The 13,868-nt window shown below is 41.5% G+C and overlaps 1 protein-coding gene across 1 annotated transcript; it reads left to right on the forward strand.

Moving 5' to 3' along the window:
• Positions 1 to 490: 490 nt before the first annotated feature.
• On the forward strand, positions 491 to 11,682 carry cth (cystathionase (cystathionine gamma-lyase)). The gene is made up of 12 exons (XM_006791959.3): positions 491 to 779; positions 1,487 to 1,568; positions 1,738 to 1,833; positions 1,960 to 2,069; positions 2,375 to 2,509; positions 2,634 to 2,691; positions 3,626 to 3,703; positions 3,928 to 4,080; positions 6,377 to 6,498; positions 8,828 to 8,880; positions 9,146 to 9,284; positions 10,747 to 11,682. Exons 1-12 carry the CDS (start codon positions 594 to 596, stop codon positions 10,759 to 10,761), a joined length of 1,227 nt encoding a protein of 408 aa, XP_006792022.2. The 5' UTR covers positions 491 to 593; the 3' UTR covers positions 10,762 to 11,682.
• The last annotated feature ends 2,186 nt before the right edge of the window (positions 11,683 to 13,868 follow it).

Below are 13,868 nucleotides of genomic sequence, written 5' to 3' on the forward strand. Positions count from 1 at the left end.
AGCACTTCCTCCCCCTGTGGTTCACCCCTGGAAACACAGCTTCAGATACAAAAATGTTCTTAAAGAAGAAAACAAAATAGCGATAATAATAATATGATTGGATAAAAAAAAAATGCACCAGATTCTGTGAATTGTGCCACCAACACAAGAACTTTTATTGCGGCTGCTGAAAAATCCAGTATCCCCCCCAAGTTAGTGTTACTGTAAACTGACTCTGTTGCTTTACAAAACAACATAAATCATAAATCACTGTCTTTGGGTAAATATCTGAATCATAAACCCAGAAGGAAACAACGTGCAGTAGCACATTCGTGTTAAAAAGTAGGCACCGTGTTGGAAGAAAGAGACCCTGCCTTAAAAAGCAGGAAACATTGCATCACGACGAACAGCGTAAACAACGTGCAGGGCCACGTTGGCTGGACGGCCACTAACCCCCAGCAAATCAGCACCACGTCGCGGTTTGTTTCGAGCGCTGATTGGCTCCGAGCGACAAGCGCAGCGCACGGCTCCATTAAAAGTCTTTTACCATTACCGGGCACGGGTAATGCCTACTCATCTTCAGCCCGCAGCCGTCATTTTTGGAGCGCACCGACATGAGTAACACGGACAAAAAAGAAGAACAAAGCGATTTATTCGCCGGTTTCCGCACGGCTTATAAATCCTTCGCAACAGATGCCATACACGTCGGCCAGGAGCCGGAGCAATGGAAATCTTTGGCTGTAGTGCCGCCGATTTCCCTTTCTACCACGTTCAAGCAATACTCTCCAGGAAAGCACGCTGTAAGTACCCCGTTACTTTAGGCCAGGTTAGGATCAGACTCGTTCCAGTGTTATGTTTTTAACCCACTGCACGTGACTGACTGCGCACTCTGTTAAATAAGAAACTGCCCTGATAACCAGTTCATGGCCATCCATTACTGGGAGTCTAGACTAGAATCCGCCTGTGTTAGATAAATATTGTTTTGTTTCCGCTTTAACATCATTATCTCTCCATGTTTCAGATTGTTAAAGTCGTTTTTTTCCCTTCTCATTGCTTCTGGCATTGATTGGCTTACAGATGACAGATTTCTAGCACTACACTGACAAAAAGAGGCAGGACGTTACACAGGAAAGAAATTCTTGAGGGCAGAGGTCACTAGTGTCAGTTTTCATTGCTTAATGTTTCACAGTTGTAAGACTCCTCATATGTAATGCATTACCAGTTAAACTTTTTTTTATTTTTTTTTTATAGTTTTTGCACTCAGGTAAGCTTTCTTCACACAAACCACTTAAACACTTTGTTTAAAGCATTCGTTTGATTTCACACGGAATTAATTATCCGATCACGTCCTTTTAATTATGTGTTTTGGAAATCACATAATTAAGCCACATATCAAGTCATCACTGATCACTAAATAACTGCATCCCCTTACTGTCTGAACAGGTGCGAGCAAGTATTATAAATGCTGACCGTGGTGATGAAATGTAAAAATCTTGTGTTGATGTAGGGGTTCGAGTACAGCCGGAGTGGAAACCCTACCAGGAACTGCCTTGAAAAAGCCGTAGCTGCACTGGACGGAGCAAAGTACTGTACGTCAGCCAAGCGTATTTCACAGCAGTGAATTTAAACAGCGTGTCATCGTTTTACTAAATGTTTAACGCTTCAAAAATGACAGAGCCTTCCAATTTTAGGCTTCTCTGACACGATGATGAAAATAATTCCTGCTCTGGACAACTTCTCACACCTTTTCCTCTGCAGGCCTTGCTCTCGCTTCAGGACTGGCGGCCACAGTGACCATCACTCACATGCTCAAAGCAGGCGATGGAATCGTCAGCATGGATGACGTGTACGGAGGTGAGAAACCACTTTGCAACTTGGATGCAAATGTGTAAAACAAACTCTGTGAGCTATGAGACGTTATCTTGTTTCCTAGATTATGTTTAGTGATATTAACAGAGATTTTCTTTTTTTAATCACAAGGCACAAACCGCTACTTTCAAAGAATCGCAGCTGAAGTCGGCCTGGATGTGTCTTTTGCTGACTGCACAAAACCACAATTGCTCAAGGCTGCCTTGAAGCCAAATACTAAGGTATGTCAAAGCAAAAATTACACTTCAGAAGATTTCAGAACATGTGTTCTTTTTTTTGTTTTTGCTTGTGTGCACCTTTTTAGGAGACGTTTCCATTTTACCTGCAAAATAAACACATGCTGTTGTACCACTGTCTGGTTTAACTAATAGGTTGCATAATAGGGTGTGTCTTTAAGCTAACTGAAACGGTCATTGTGAATCAGCAGTTCGAGTGATTGGATGATTTCTCTTCTGGAAGTTACCCCCACCCCTCCCTCCGCCCACATGTTTGGTTTGACTTATACATCATCTCTTTGCTCACGTAGCTGGTGTGGATTGAAACGCCCACCAACCCCATGATGAAGGTGGTGGACATCAAGGCCTGCTCCGACTTGGTCCACGAGCACAACAAAGACATAGTGGTGGTCGTGGACAACACCTTCATGTCGGCCTATTTCCAGGTGAAACTTGACCCGCACCGTTGATTGTGTAACAACAGTTTGATAACCTCCTGCAATCAAATTCCAGTTCACGCTGGAATAATTCAGGAAATGATTTACTCCTGTTTCTCTTGTGCACCTTTAGCGCCCCTTGGCTTTGGGAGCTGATATCTGCATGTACTCAGCCACCAAATACATGAATGGTAGGTTCGATTTTACTAACCTAACATTTGCATTAGAAGTCGATGCAAACATTTTGTGATCTTAGTCACGTGATCTGTTGCACGCTAGAAGGGATTAATTACTTTAGTCCTAAAATGTCTCCAAAATGTACCAAAGTAAGTCTGAAATGGGTGAAATAAGATCTTAAGCTTAAATGAATAATGATTGTAAAGCATTGCTAAAATGCTCACGTTGCCTATCTCTACGATTAAAACAGAGCAACACATGCAGGGATCACCAGTGAAGTTAGAACTTTTGTCAAGGTGTTTGAATTTGATGCTCACCCAGTTAGTTTTGGCCCACCATCATCACATAGCAAAGACGCACAAGCTCAAACACAAAAGAGCAACTGTCAATATAAAATTGTACTTAGTAGTCAGTATAATCTTTTTGTGATATATAAGTTTGCATATTATAGAATACTGCATGATGACCCTTTTATGACTGTTGTTGGAATCAAGACTTGCTTTATAAATTCTTTCTCACAGTGATAATAGCTGAATAAGCTGTTATCATTTCACTCCTGCCAGGAAGAGGGGAGCTGGATGCTCTTATCTTCAAGAAGAGGGGCCACGTCCTTCAAAATAACACACACATACACCTGAACCACTCTTATCTTCACTCCCTACATACTAACATTCCTCTGTTAATGAATAGAGGTATTCACTGCTGTATTACTTTTGTATATAAATAAAGGCAAGTGCAGGAACAGAGCGCACATTCACAGCCCCCACTCTGGTGTGAGCGTTCTGCGATCATGCCCTTGCAAGTAAAAACTGCAGCGTCTGTGTGTTTCTACCTTTAGATTCTTAGCTGAAGAAGTGTCTTTAGAATAAATCTCTTGACATCAACAAAGTCAACTCCAGTATAAACTCTCTGTGTTTTGGACTTCTCTTTATTGTTGTGTAATGGCAGGCCACAGCGATGTGGTGATGGGACTCATCTCCATGAACAAGGAGAATCTGTACGAGCGACTGAAGTTCCTGCAAAATGGTGATTAAATACAAAGAGTGTGTCGAGTGTTTTTTTTTTTAATGGAAATATACAATAAACCTCTTTATATGCCTCCGTGCCACACACTGTATTTGGAGGCTCAAGTTCTGACCAGTTTAAATTCTCTTCAGTAGGAAAGTATTTGTTGATCTGGATTTTGGGAGGCTTTGTTTGTAACCTCTTTGGATTTTCCTTTTCTTCATGTGATCCCGCCCCCGCGTCAGCACTGGGTAGTGTGCCGTCTCCTTTTGACTGTTTCCTGTGTAACCGTGGATTGAAGACCCTTCACCTGAGGATGGAGCGGCACTTTAAGAACGCCCTGGCTGTTGCCAAGTTTCTGGAGGCTGATCCGAGGGTGGAGCGCGTCCTCTATCCAGGTGATTTGCTGTAAACATTTCAAAATCACACATACCACAGACTTGTCAAAACATGCCCGTCATTATCTCCAAAAACTCTTGCTGATTTAGCTTTAAGCTTTTTTTTGGAGGAGCCTGCAAAACCCGAGTGGCACAGTTTGATGTACATTGTCTTTTTAGGTCATTTGAGTTCACACTGACCAATGGTGACCTTCCCCATTGAAACACTCTTTTTTTTTTTTCACAACTCTGGTGGTCATACAGTTAAACTATAGAAGTTGGTTTCATCTCTTTATGCTTTGTTTGCCAGTTATTTAGTAGATCAATTAGACTATTTTTTATTTATATATTTTTAAAAACCTCCTACATTTGTGGGAGGTTTCCTTTATTGTTGTTTTCACTGACACGACAACATTGATCCAAAGAACCATTGTTCTTTAAACCATTGTCACTGTCGGTCACTTGAGTTCACGTTGCTGAGCGGTGACCCGTCACACGCTTTTTTTTGGTTTTCTAGCAAAACGCAGTCCCTGCCTTGGTAATGCGTTGCCCTCTATTTCTACATAATAAGTAAATAAATAAATACTAGAGATGGACCGATCCGATATTACGTATCGGTATCGGTCCGATACTGACGTAAATTACTGGATCGGATATCGGAGAGAAATAAAAAATGTCATCCGATCCATTAAATATCAAAAAAGCACCTCACAAAACTTGCGACATGGCGTAACTCGGCTCATAACCGTAGCACTTCGCAGCAGTATGCATCACGTAATAGAGCGGCTGTGTGTATTTGTAGCCTCGCTATCAAACCAGCATTTCATCTCCGAGGAAGTTTTCCCAGAGAGAAGTAAAGCAAGTGTGTAAGTTCATCTCTGAGTGTTTGTAAAGCGTTCCCACGTTAAGCTTAACAACCGATATATGGAGCGACTGCCTCTCTCTCTCTCTCTCTCTCTCTCTCTCTCTCTCTCTCTCTCTCTCTCTCTCTCTCTCTCTCTCTCTCTCTCTCTCTCTCTCTCCTGCTGCTACTTCAATCATGAAACTGATCAATGATCAGCTGATCGGCTTTTTTCTCTTGTTTGTCTTTGGCCCACTTTGCACCAGAAAGAGGAAACCAGCGGCTGAACAACAGCAGCACGTTTAAGCTTGATAAGCTGTTGTTAGAATTTATTTAATATTATTTCTACACCAGGATCTTTTTCTACGCAGCTGACGGCTGGTAACTGTGCAGGGGCGGATCTAGCAAAGTTTAGCCAGGGGGGCCGATAGGGCATGAACAGGGAAAAGGGGGCACAAAGACATACTTTTCTTTCTTATTCTCATTTTAAATGTCTAGCTTTTAATAAATAATTATCCGAATCTTACACCCAAAGTTTTAATCTGATGTAAAATGTATAGAAGTCCATTACTGTATATAGTAACTGTTAAGTCTAATATACCCTAGTAAGCTATACTACTTTTTCCTTTGGGACGGTACCATCTGTGCAGTTCTGTTGAAGAAAGATGTTGAATCTATTTAATTATTCTTGAAAAATAATTTATTTCTGTGCAATTTTTTTCCCACTGCATCAAATTAAAGTTGATTACGTTGATTAAGCATCATGAGGTGGAGGGGGGGTGGTTCCCTATTTTTTTTAAAATAATTTTATTTATTTTTTTGTTGGGAATTTTAGAACCCTATTGGTTAGGTTGCTTACTCTTTAAAATACCAGAATAGGGAGGATGGAGTAGGTTTAAGTTCATTAGATTGATCAGTATTGCTGAAATATGGAATATTTTGGGTGCTGTGTATTTTTCGCATACAGGTATAACAGAATAGCTTTACTGTTTTTTTTTGTTTTTGTTTTTGTTTTTTTTTTAAACTTGAGTATGAACTTATACAAAAAGCAGCAAGATATAAAAAAACAGTTTTATTGATTAAAAAAACTATATCGGATTCATATCGGTATCGGCAGATATCCAAATTTATGATTTCGGTATCGGACATAAAAAAGTGGTATCGTGCCATCTCTAATAAATACATAATTTTCTATTGAAAGTAGCCAACTGATTGTGTCTCATCCATAAATTTTTTGTCCCTCCTCTGTGCTAATTTTTAACTAAGCAAACTGATTAATCAGCATTTTCCCTCCAACTTACTTTGGTGTTCATGGGTAAATAACTTTCATCTTGTTGTGCTGTTTTTGCCAATTATTTACAGCTTTTGCCTATAAAATATCATTTAGCCAGTTTTCTTATTTAGATTAAGCCGTACGTTACCAACTTTTTCTTTAATTTTGAAATTTTGAAATATGTCTTCCCTCTTTTGACACAGGCCTGCCGTCTCACCCCCAGTACGAAGTGATGAAGAGACAGTGTACTGGGTGTCCAGGGATGATTGCCTTCAACATTAAAGGGAAACTTGAGCATGCTACTACCTTCCTCGATAACCTCAAAGTAATTTGGCTCAAAGTTTTCATTTATTCTGGCCTGTTTGATTTTGCATTTAATAAGCAGGTTGCTGGGCTTTAGGAAAACTATGTGAGATGTAGTGCTGTGAAAAACTAAATGCACCCTTCCTGCGTTTGTAGGGATTACAAAAAAATGGTTTAGTCGAGCTACTATCTCTTCTGGCTTCCTGTTTGGACCTCAGACACTATAATTTCACTTCTTATTTCTTGCCTTTCACAGCTTTCTCAGCTGCACCTAGAGGCAAACCTATTTCCTTATATAGAGAAATGTGGACGGGGTAGTGTGCAGATAGGTTGCAAATTGTATAAAGATTAAACAAGACTGTTGGTCATGAACGATGAACATACGCACTGTGGTAAGAACAAAATAGGCTAGTGCGACTGTTTCATAAATCCAACTGCAGTTTTGTGTGCAAACTATTATTTTGCACAAGATGAAAATGTTTATCACAACAACTGTCGGGCACGGTGGTGCATGGCTGATGATTTGGTCTGAGCATCCTGCACGCACCAAGTCGACCATGAACTCCTATGTATACCAAAGTATTATGGAGTCTAATGTGAGGCTATCTGTCACACGGCTAAACTGGGTCATGCAACAGGTCAATGATCCCAAGCACAGCAGCAAATCTACACCAGACCAAAGAGAAGAAACAAGGTGTCGCAATGGTCCAAAGTCCAGATCTCAACCCGACTGAAATACTGTGGTGCATGAATGAATGTCTGCAGACCTCAATGTAAAGAAGACATTTGGAAAACGATTACTTTAAGTTGTTGCTTCTAAAGGTTCTATAACTACTGAGTCATGGGGTGGACTTAGTTTTTCATAGGACTGCATAGAGTCTGTATCAGGATCAGATGCCTTCACTGACCGGACACACACGCACACAGTGACATTTTCAAACGTTTTTCTACAAGACACATTACAAACTTTCCAAGTTGATAATATTTCACTACATTATAATAGCCATACAGTGTTGGGAAGGTTACTTTTAAATGTATTCCATTACAGAATACAGAATACATGCCCCAAAATGTATTCTGTAACGTATTCCGTTACGTTACTCAATGAGAGTAACGTATTCTGAATACTTTGGATTACTTAATATATTATCATGCTGTTTACAACTACATGAATGTACTATTGCTGTGATTTATTACTGTTACTGAAGGTCCGCGGCTCCGAACCGTAGTAAAGGGACCTCTGGCTAATACGGTGGGTTCTGTGTCGGGCTCGTAGCCGAAAACTAGCTTTACTTTGTTGTCTGGGTCAACTTTGCTAGCGAGAGACAGAGAGAGGCGTTGAAAGGCTGCTCCAACGGAACTTATTGTTTTTGGAGGAAAACACGAACACGGTGTACAGTCGAGTCTTAATAGCTTACTTACAACTGGGCTCGTCAGGCTCTCTTCTTGGCTGCAGTGGTTATTATTATATTTACATGCTTCCAGCTCCCGTTTTTGCTCGATGACAGCTCGTACTTTTCCTTTTTCTCCCTCCCTCGCTCACAGACACATAACGTGTATGGCAGTCCATTCTCCCTGCAGCACGGACTACACTGCCTATGATGCTACATTCTTTAGAGCTATACCTGTAGCATTCTGCCTATTAGCTTAGCACAACAACAACAAAAAGGCCTCTCTCACCCAGGAAACACGCAGAGAGAGAGTGTCACCCTGTAACCATGGCAACCGTAACGCTGCCACCTGGAACAACAGAACGTAGCTGTCAAACAAAACCCAAACAGGCCTGACACGCCACAATATGAAATAGGGAAGTACCGCCGTGTAATCCATTTATTTCAACAAAGTAACTGTATTCTAAATACCACCTTTTTAAACGGTAACTGTAACGGAATACAGTTACTCATATTTTGTATTTTAAATACGTAACGGCGGTACATGTATTCCGTTACTCCCCAACACTGTAGCCATAATTAACATGTGACATTAGTTTATACTTGCTGCCAAATTCATCACATTTTTTTCACACTGGAAAAACATTGGTTTCATGTTAATTTGACCAGTTTTATCATAGCATTTGTTACAAGTGGACCATTGTGAAGCAGCATGATCCAAGAAGAACAGATTGTGGATTTCACCGTGTGTATGAAAGGCCTATGTAAGCTTGCTGTTAATGTCTGAAAATGATCCAGACCACAAATAACAGCGAAGAGTGCTGCTTTGGCTGGTTTCCGTTGTTGGTTACTAATTGTCTTTTTCATTTTTTGTAATTCCCTTGAAACTTTTGTGCTCGCCTGTACACATTACGCGCCGTGCTTCGCTTCATCTTCATGTCCTTTGTGTTCTTATTTCAGATGTTTGCGATTGCAGAAAGCCTCGGTGGATACGAAAGTTTGGCAGAACACCCGTAAGTGTCACTCTAGTGTTTTTATTCTTGGTAGTGTTAAAAGTACACTCTTCTGTAAATTGTTTACTGTAAGCTATGCTGCAGTTTAACACAGACCACCACAAGGGGGCAGCAGAGACCAATAGATGAGCCCTATCAGACTCCCTCAAACTAATTGCAACACTTTATGTCCATTATAAAGTCACTGTCTATGCTCTCCATTAGAATCTCAGCATGTTTTTCTGCACACAGCTCATATGTAATCCTTCTCTATCATACCGTTCAGGGCGATTATGACCCATGCATCAGTGCCAGAAAATGAGAGGAATGTGCTGGGCATCAGCGACACCCTGATCCGGCTCTCCGTCGGCCTGGAAGACGAAGCCAACATCATCGAAGACCTGGATCAGGCACTGGCTGCTGCTGTAAGTACGAGACATTAAGTTTTTGTTTTCTTTCTGTGTTGTGGCGGCATCAAGTTTACGGGAGACTTGAGATGACTTCCTGAGAAGGTTAACTTTACCTGTTGGGCACTAACCAGTTTAAACGTTTTCAGGGAGTTTATTAAATTATGGCTTGGACAGAATAAACTAGAGCAGATATGTCTTCTGTCCTTTTTCTTTGTTTCTTTTTCCGAAACAAATATCCAGTGGAAATATAAACCAACTGAAAATGTCACGTTTCCATCCTCTGTTTTGTGGCTGCACTTGTACCTTTTATGTAGATTATTTGAGGGCAGACATTCAGAAGCATAACTAACGGTTTACTTACCAGGTTTTTTCCTGTCTCAGGATATGTGGGTAGTCAAGCTAGTGCATTAATGAATAAAATATTCACTTTTTTCTACTTTTGGATACCCTCTCCTCAAATGGATATTTGCTGTTTCTCAGTATATACAGTGGAAATGTTATTTTTAACTTCTTCGTTGGTTCAGCAGAAACATTGCCGTGTTCCCAGAATTCATTTTCAAGTTCATTACTCAGTTTTAAGCTGTCTCACTGCATCACTCTCAGACTTGGCAGGCTGTGTCCAGACATCTGCATCTGTATCGCATCTTGTCGTCTGGCGGCTGGTGTCGACGTCTGACGTTTTCGTACGCCTCTCTGACTGTCTCTGGCCTGGCACGGTGGCTAAGAGTTTATTAAATGTGCTTTTCTCCGATTCATCGTTGTTCTGGTTGGCGTGGATAGTTTAGGGATGTGAGTTCTGGTGTATTTTATGAATGGATGTAAAACTAAACACCAACAACTCGGCCACGATTCTGCTGCGTTAAAACTCCGAGCTCTAGCGCGCTGGTTCGGGATGATTCATCGCTAATTCCCATCCTCTAACTATGCTGTCATCAGCAGTGCATTTGAATTTCCTAAAATCTTGTTACGACCTCGTTTAGCTGTACCCTACATGGCACTCTGTACCTCCTGTCCTCAGCATTCAGATAATGCTGCTGCATCCTTCTGCTGCCCATCTGAAGAAAATGGATATTAAATGGAGACAAATCTCTCTAATGACTGTCTGTGGTCCCAGGAAAAGGCACCTCTGATTTGTGAAACATTTAATTGGATAGGATGGCAGGTCAGATGGGGGCAGACGGGTACATTTCCAGTTGAGTTTTATCAGGAAAAAGTTGGCCGTGGACATCGGTTGGTCAATTACTGATGTAGTTTATGATGATATTTCTGTAAGATCCTGGGTTTGGATTAGTGGCTGGTTTTGTCTTTGGCCTATATTAATCTAATTTGGGCTTTATTGCAGTCATTTTGGTATCCCGTCTAAGCTCATCAGAGAGTGACCTTTTTATTAAGCTGGATGTGGATTGTACATTTTATTTATGTATTTATTTATTAAATTATTTTAATTCCCCCCTCTATCTTCTGTTCTCTTTAATAGCATCCAAAGAAGTGAAATGTCTTCAGATGGCATCCTTGAGGGTGGAGGAGTCAAATTTGGGATGAAAGACCCGAATTTCCAACATGTGGGACCTCAGCTCAGTGACATTCGCCTGTCAGGGAAGCTTGTTCTTGGGGGGGCTGAATTTTTGGCTGGTTTTACTTTGTTTTCATGTTTGTTCTGTGCTTTGTTATAATTAGGATTTTTCGAAGGCTTTAATCAGGCAAAGTCCTGCTCAGTTCAAATTGATGAAGCACGAGTTACTGCTGGAACAATGTCAAACAGACATTTTTCTGAATAACCTGGCTATGAAACTGTGTCTTCAGGTTGATTCATGGTATCAATGTGCAGATTTTTAGATTACTTTATATGCACTTCCAACTCACAATGTAAGTCATCTACCTCAGGGCACTTTAGGTGGCAAGGTAAAGACTCCACGTGATCATCTGCAATCTGAGGCTCAGCTGCCACCTACTGACCAAATGTTAGAAGTGCTAGTGGCTCTCACAGTTTTGGACAGAGATTTCTTTTTCTCATGCAGAACAATTGTTTTACTCAAACTAGAAGGTGAACAAAAAATGCTGCATGTCCTTTTTGTTTGGCCAAAACTTTGATATAACTGAACTGTCACTAAGAGAGGAGGCTAGTAAACGTGGGAGGGTTTGGTATGCACAAGTGAAGACGTTCCCAGCAGTGACTCCAGTTGAGGTCTGTGTAGAAACAGCTGAATGTCTTTACAGGAACATCTCTGAGATTTATGCTTGATAAAGAGCTTTGTATGTTTTTTAAACAAGAGGTTGAGACATGTCAGAACTCCTTTGGGTTTTATCTGTGTGACAACACACACGCCATTTGTGCAACCCACTGTATTCCCACATCACAGCTCATCATTTACTGTAATTGAAAAAAATCCATTAAAATCAGTCCAAGTACAAATCTGTGCCCGTGTCACTTCCTCTCAACCATCCTGCTGTACAAGCACAAGTCTTGTTGTGAGTTCAGCATCAGCAGTGGGGTGGGGGTGCACGATGGGGCATGGGGTGGGTGAGGTAGTTGGCATCTTAAAAAAACAAACAAACTATTGTTACGTTCCCCTGAGGGGTCTAGGCGGTGAGGGGGAAGTAACAAAAAGTGTCCGGGTCAGGAAAAGGAGTCAAGGAGCCAAAAGGGTTAAATTAAATAGTTTTATTAAAGTAGCTCAACTAAAATAGACGGACAAGCCGCTATCACCATTTAAGGAAAACAAACAAAACTCAAGCGTTGGTCAATAAAGTAAAAAGTACGTCAAAAAGAGAGAGCAGCTCACTAACTGCAAATACACCAAACGCACAGCTTGCTAGCTGCAAACGCACAGCTTGCTAGCTGCAAACGCACAGCTTGCTAGCTGCAAACGCACAGCTTGCTAGCTGCAAACGCACAGCTTGCTAGCTGCAAACGCACAGCTTGCTAGCTGCAAACGCACAGCTTGCTAGCTGCAAACGCACTAATGGCACTCTGGCCCAGAGCTCACCTTTCCCTGGGCTTAAATACTTTTAATTACTGATGTGAGTCAGCTGTGTAAAAGGGAAAGGTGGCACCTCAGGCAGAAGAGGTGGTGGGACACGCCCACACAGGCACCTTCAGGAGGAGGCCCTGCTAGGGCCCTAACACTATTAATGCAATTTCCAACTTAAGGAGTCAGATCTTCTGCAGAAGACTGATCAGTACCCACATGTGCAGTCAGTAATTTTATGTAATTATTAAATGGAGAAAAATGTATCGTGTTCATTAGGATACAAAGATTAGTGTGTGTGATTATATCTTCCAACAAATCGTTGCTTTCTGATGAACCTATAATGTATCCATGGAAGTGGTTTGTGGAAACCACCATATTTGAAAGCAGTGGGTGGAAGCACCTTTCCAACTGTGTTTCACGTATGTAGCTAGAGACTGGCCACATACGTAGGCGGCCGCCTGCGGTGGAGGGACATTTCACTTCATCCCTGCACCTTCAGACTTGAGATATGAAGCATCGTACCTGTGTTTTATCGTCAGCGATTAAGTCCCCCTCACCACAGAAACAAAAATATGAAGAAAGTAATGCTGCCTCTTAATAAAATCCCACGCTCTTCCTCCTCACCTCAAGAGTCATCTCCTGAAAAGCCTGAAAACCATGAATTTCACACCCGAGCCTCAACTCGCTGGTACCAAACGGTCCATGGCCGCTGGTCTAAACGAACATTATTCTAACTAATGTTGCCAGCTAACCCTTTCCCTCTGATTAACAGTTGATTATTCTCACATCATATGAGAGTTGATTCACTGTCAGAGTAACAGTGTTTCACTAACAGCAACACAAACAGCGGCCTTACTGACAAAGTTCAGCATATCCTCAACAACTCACTGCAGTATTGCTGCCATTGTTCAGAGGAGAAGTCGTTTACCTTAGTTTTATACCAGACTAAATAAATGTGGAAGCTTCTCACTGTCATTGACAGCTGAGGTAAGCGGTGGACCAACAGCCCACAGACAGTGTTGGGGAGTAACGGAATACATGTACCGCCGTTATGTACTTAAAATACAAAATATGAGTAACTGTATTCCGTTACAGTTACTGTTTAAAAATGTGGTATTTAGAATACAGTTACTTTGTTGAAATAAATGGATTACACGGCGGTACTTCCCTGTTTCATATTGTGGCGGGTCAGGACTGTTTGGGTTTTGTTTGACAGCTACGTTCTGTTGTTCTTGTTGCCATGGTTACAGGGTGACGCTCTGTCTCTGTGTGTTTCCTGGGTGAGAGAGCGCCTGTTGTTGTTGTTGTTATGCTAAGCTAATAGGCAGAATGCTACAGGTATAGCTCTAAAGAATGTAGCATCATGGGCAGTGTAGTCCGTGCTGCAGGGAGAATGGACTGCCATACACGTTATGTGTCTGTGAGCGAGGGAGGGAGAAAAAGGAAAAGTACGAGCTGTCATCGAGCAAAAACGGGAGCTGGAAGCATGTAAATATAATAATAACCACTGCAGCCAAGAAGAGAGCCTGACGAGCCCAGCTGTAAGTAAGCTATTAAGACTCGACTGTACACCGTGTTCGTGTTTTCCTCTGAAACAATAAGTTCAGTTGGAGCAGCCTTTCAACGC

The sequence above is a fragment of the Neolamprologus brichardi genome, chromosome 15 (genome assembly GCF_056152115.1).
Source record: "Neolamprologus brichardi isolate AB-2024 chromosome 15, ASM5615211v1, whole genome shotgun sequence".
NCBI lineage: Eukaryota > Metazoa > Chordata > Actinopteri > Cichliformes > Cichlidae > Neolamprologus > Neolamprologus brichardi.

Excerpts from the sequence above, each read along its gene's own strand:
- cth (XM_006791959.3), top strand. The coding sequence starts at position 594 with ATGAGTAACACGGACAAAAAAGAAGAACAAAGCGATTTATTCGCCGGT. Across the intron at positions 780-1,486 it reads ACTCTCCAGGAAAGCACGCT|GGGTTCGAGTACAGCCGGAG; the intron begins GTAAGTACCCCG and ends GTGTTGATGTAG. Across the intron at positions 4,081-6,376 it reads GGAGCGCGTCCTCTATCCAG|GCCTGCCGTCTCACCCCCAG; the intron begins GTGATTTGCTGT and ends CTTTTGACACAG.